Consider the following 2500-nt stretch of genomic DNA (forward strand, 5'->3'; position numbering starts at 1 on the left):
ATGGAGTTGTTGATCATGGTGTACGCGTGCAGGACTTCCTGTGCCAGGAGCATCACCGGGGTGGTCCCCTACTTCCCTTACAGTAAACAGTGTAAGATGAGGAAGAGAGGGTCTATCGTCTCCAAGCTGTTGGCCTCCATGATGTGTAAAGCAGGTGAGGACACACACACGGAGAGACACACACACAAACACGGAGAGACACACACACACACACACACACACACGGAGAGACACACACACACACGGAGAGACACACACACACACGGAGAGACACACACACACGGAGAGACACACACACACACGGAGAGACAGACACACACACGGAGAGACACACACACACACGGAGAGACACACACACACACGGAGAGACACACACACACACGGAGAGACACACACAAGGAGAGACACACACACACACGGAGAGACACACACACACGGAGACACACACACACACGGAGAGACACACACACACACGGAGAGACACACACACACGGAGAGACACACACACACACAGAGACACACACACACACACGGAGAGACACACACACACACGGAGAGACACACACACACACGGAGAGACACACACACACGGAGAGACACACATACACACGGAGAGACACACATACACACGGAGAGACACACACACACACACACAGAGACACACACACACACGGAGAGACACACACACACACGGAGAGACACACACACACACGGAGAGACACACACACACGGAGAGACACACATACACACGGAGAGACACACACACACACGGAGAGACACACACACACACACGGAGAGACACACACACCCCAGACACACAGAGAGAGACACACCGCAGACACACAGAGAGAGACACACCGCAGACACACAGAGAGAGACACACCGCAGACACACAGAGAGACACACAGAGAGACACACATACACACGGAGAGACACACACACACACACACAGAGACACACATACACACGGAGAGACACACATACACACGGAGAGACACACACACACACACACAGAGACACACACACACACGGAGAGACACACACACACACGGAGAGACACACACACACACACACAGAGACACACACACACACGGAGAGACACACACACACACGGAGAGACACACACACACACGGAGAGACACACACACACGGAGAGACACACACACACACGGAGAGACACACACACACACGGAGAGACACACACACACGGAGAGACACACATACACACGGAGAGACACACACACACACGGAGAGACACACACACACACACGGAGAGACACACACACCCCAGACACACAGAGAGAGACACACCCCAGACACACAGAGAGAGACACACCGCAGACACACAGAGAGAGACACACCCCAGACACACACAGAGAGACACACCCCAGACACACACAGAGAGACACACCCCAGACACACACACAGAGAGAGACACACACCCCAGACACACACACAGAGAGAGACACACACCCCAGACACACACACAGAGAGAGACACACACCCCAGACACACACACAGAGAGACACACACCCCAGACACACACACAGAGAGACACACACCCCAGACACACACACAGAGAGACACACACCCCAGACACACACACAGAGAGACACACACCCCAGACACACACACAGAGAGAGACACACACCCCAGACACACAGAGAGAGACACACACCCCAGACACACAGAGAGAGACACACACAGAGAGAGACACACACCCCAGACACACAGAGAGAGACACACACAGAGAGAGACACACACAGAGAGAGACACACACAGAGAGAGACACACACCACAGACACACACCACAGACACACAGAGACACACACCCCAGACACACAGAGAGAGACACACACAGAGAGAGACACACACCACAGACACACACCACAGACACACAGAGAGAGACACACACACACCCCAGACACACAGAGAGAGACACACACACACACACACACACACACACAGAGAGACACACAGAGAGAGACACAGAGAGAAACACAGAGAGAGACACACACACACAGAGAGAGACACACAGAGAGAGACACACACCACAGACACACAGAGAGAGACACACACCCCAGACACACAGAGAGAGACACACCCCAGACACACAGAGAGAGACACACACACACACAGAGAGACACACAGAGAGAGACACACACCCCAGACACACAGAGAGACACACACCCCAGACACACAGAGAGACACACACAGAGAGAGACACACACCCCAGACACACAGAGAGACACACACCACAGACACACAGAGAGAGACACACACCCCAGACACACAGAGAGACACACACCCCAGACATACAGAGAGAGACACACACCACAGACACACAGAGAGAGACACACCCCAGACACACAGAGAGAGACAAAACCCCAGACACACAGAGAGAGACACACCCCAGACACGGAGAGACACACATACTGCTGAAACACAAAGAGTGAAACACACAGAGAGAGACAGAGAGGCACACAGACACACAGAGAGA

General features: G+C 53.4%; 1 protein-coding gene across 1 annotated transcript in view; it reads left to right on the forward strand.

Moving 5' to 3' along the window:
- Window positions 1-2500, forward strand: part of prpsap2 (phosphoribosyl pyrophosphate synthetase-associated protein 2) — a 29656-nt gene that overhangs the window by 10575 nt on the left and 16581 nt on the right. Inside the window, exon 5 of the mRNA XM_055896662.1 lies at window positions 1-154. This exon is cut by the window's left edge and continues 19 nt beyond it. Within this exon, the coding sequence (XP_055752637.1) occupies window positions 1-154 (154 nt within the window). The remainder of the gene's footprint in view (window positions 155-2500) is intronic.

Source organism: Salvelinus fontinalis, chromosome 2, assembly GCF_029448725.1.
Source record: "Salvelinus fontinalis isolate EN_2023a chromosome 2, ASM2944872v1, whole genome shotgun sequence".
NCBI classification, from domain to species: domain Eukaryota; kingdom Metazoa; phylum Chordata; class Actinopteri; order Salmoniformes; family Salmonidae; genus Salvelinus; species Salvelinus fontinalis.